General features: G+C 41.5%; 1 protein-coding gene across 2 annotated transcripts in view; it reads right to left on the reverse strand.

Annotated features, from left to right (window-relative positions):
• The window catches only part of LOC101853748 (E3 ubiquitin-protein ligase BRE1A), a 22,925-nt gene that overhangs the window by 4,560 nt on the left and 17,063 nt on the right, over window positions 1-1,302 (reverse strand). For both annotated transcript variants that reach the window (XM_035973280.1, XM_005111672.3), the window contains exon 3: window positions 963-1,128. In XM_035973280.1, the coding sequence (XP_035829173.1) occupies window positions 963-1,122 (160 nt within the window). In that variant the 5' untranslated portion in view covers window positions 1,123-1,128. The remainder of the gene's footprint in view (window positions 1-962; window positions 1,129-1,302) is intronic.

Genomic DNA, 1,302 nt, shown 5'->3' on the forward strand with positions numbered 1-1,302 from the left:
GAGAAGAAGAAGAAGAAGAAGAAGAAGAAGAAGAAGAAGAAGAAAAAGAAGAAGAAGAAGAAGAAGAAGAAGAAGAAGAAGAAGAAGAAGAAACGAATGACGGTATGCACATCACATTATGAACGTGAGCACCATGGGTTAGAAGGACTAACTATCAAAAGGGCATTTCATAAGTTGTGTTTTAATATATGAATTTTAAATTTTGTCTCGGACTTTGCATAACTCCAATGTAGTGGGAGGGAGTTCCAGAAAGATGGAGAAAAATGTGAAAAGGACCTCCCAGCGAGTCTTTGATCTCCCTTCCTCCGATATGTTCTTATAAGAGACTAATCTCTTGATCTTAATGGGCCGGACGTCCTTCGGTGAAAATACTCGTAAATATCATGAGGCTATGAGCGAGTCTAGCAATTGAACTGAGTAGAATAAAATAAAATGAAAAGTCGTCCATGGCGCCCCGACGGGTGACAGGACTGCGGGATTGAAAATGGTGATGGCAACGGAATTAGACTTATTAGCAACAGCAACAGCAACAGCAACAGCAACAACAACAACAACAACAGTACAAGTGGCAAAAACAACAATAACAAGAAGAGTAACAAGAAGAACAACAACAAACAATAACAACAAACCACAACAACAACAACAACAAACAACAACAACAACAAAGAAACAACAAAAACGACGATAACAACAGAAGCAATATCAACTAGTAACCATTGTATTCCCAGAGTGGATGGTTAGCGAGTGCTCTGGTGTGGTTTGCTCCTTCTTTCCTTTCCAATATAATTCTATCGTCCTTTTTATCTCCTTTAGTTAGTATGCTACTCTCTTGTAACACCCCTAATCTTCGGCACACACGTGCTATTAGTGTTGCAAGTTCTGTTAAACTCTCACTACAACCAAGTGTTCCTTGATATAACGTATGAGCCGAGAAGACTGTGCCCAGCCCAACTGCGACTGACCTGAGTCCGCTGTAGTTGAGGGGCCATGACCCGGGCTGGACGGGGCACTTGATCCCAAAGGCAAAAGTTTCGATTCGGCTTCCATTTTCCATATAAGGGAAAATGTTTTCACATCCACTCCGCTCGACTTGGCTTCTTCGAGAGCTTTGAGAAATTCCATCTTGCACTGCAAACGACAAAATACTTTCAGTTTCAATTTCAGTTTTAGAGTTCATTTGGGCCTCCAATAACCTGCATTCAATTGCAGGCTACATAATGCACCACCCTCCTCCCTTTTTACACTTTCTCTTACACACACACACACACACACACACACACACACACACACACACACACACAC

The sequence above is a fragment of the Aplysia californica genome, unplaced genomic scaffold (assembly GCF_000002075.1).
Source record: "Aplysia californica isolate F4 #8 unplaced genomic scaffold, AplCal3.0 scaffold01099, whole genome shotgun sequence".
Lineage (NCBI taxonomy): Eukaryota > Metazoa > Mollusca > Gastropoda > Aplysiida > Aplysiidae > Aplysia > Aplysia californica.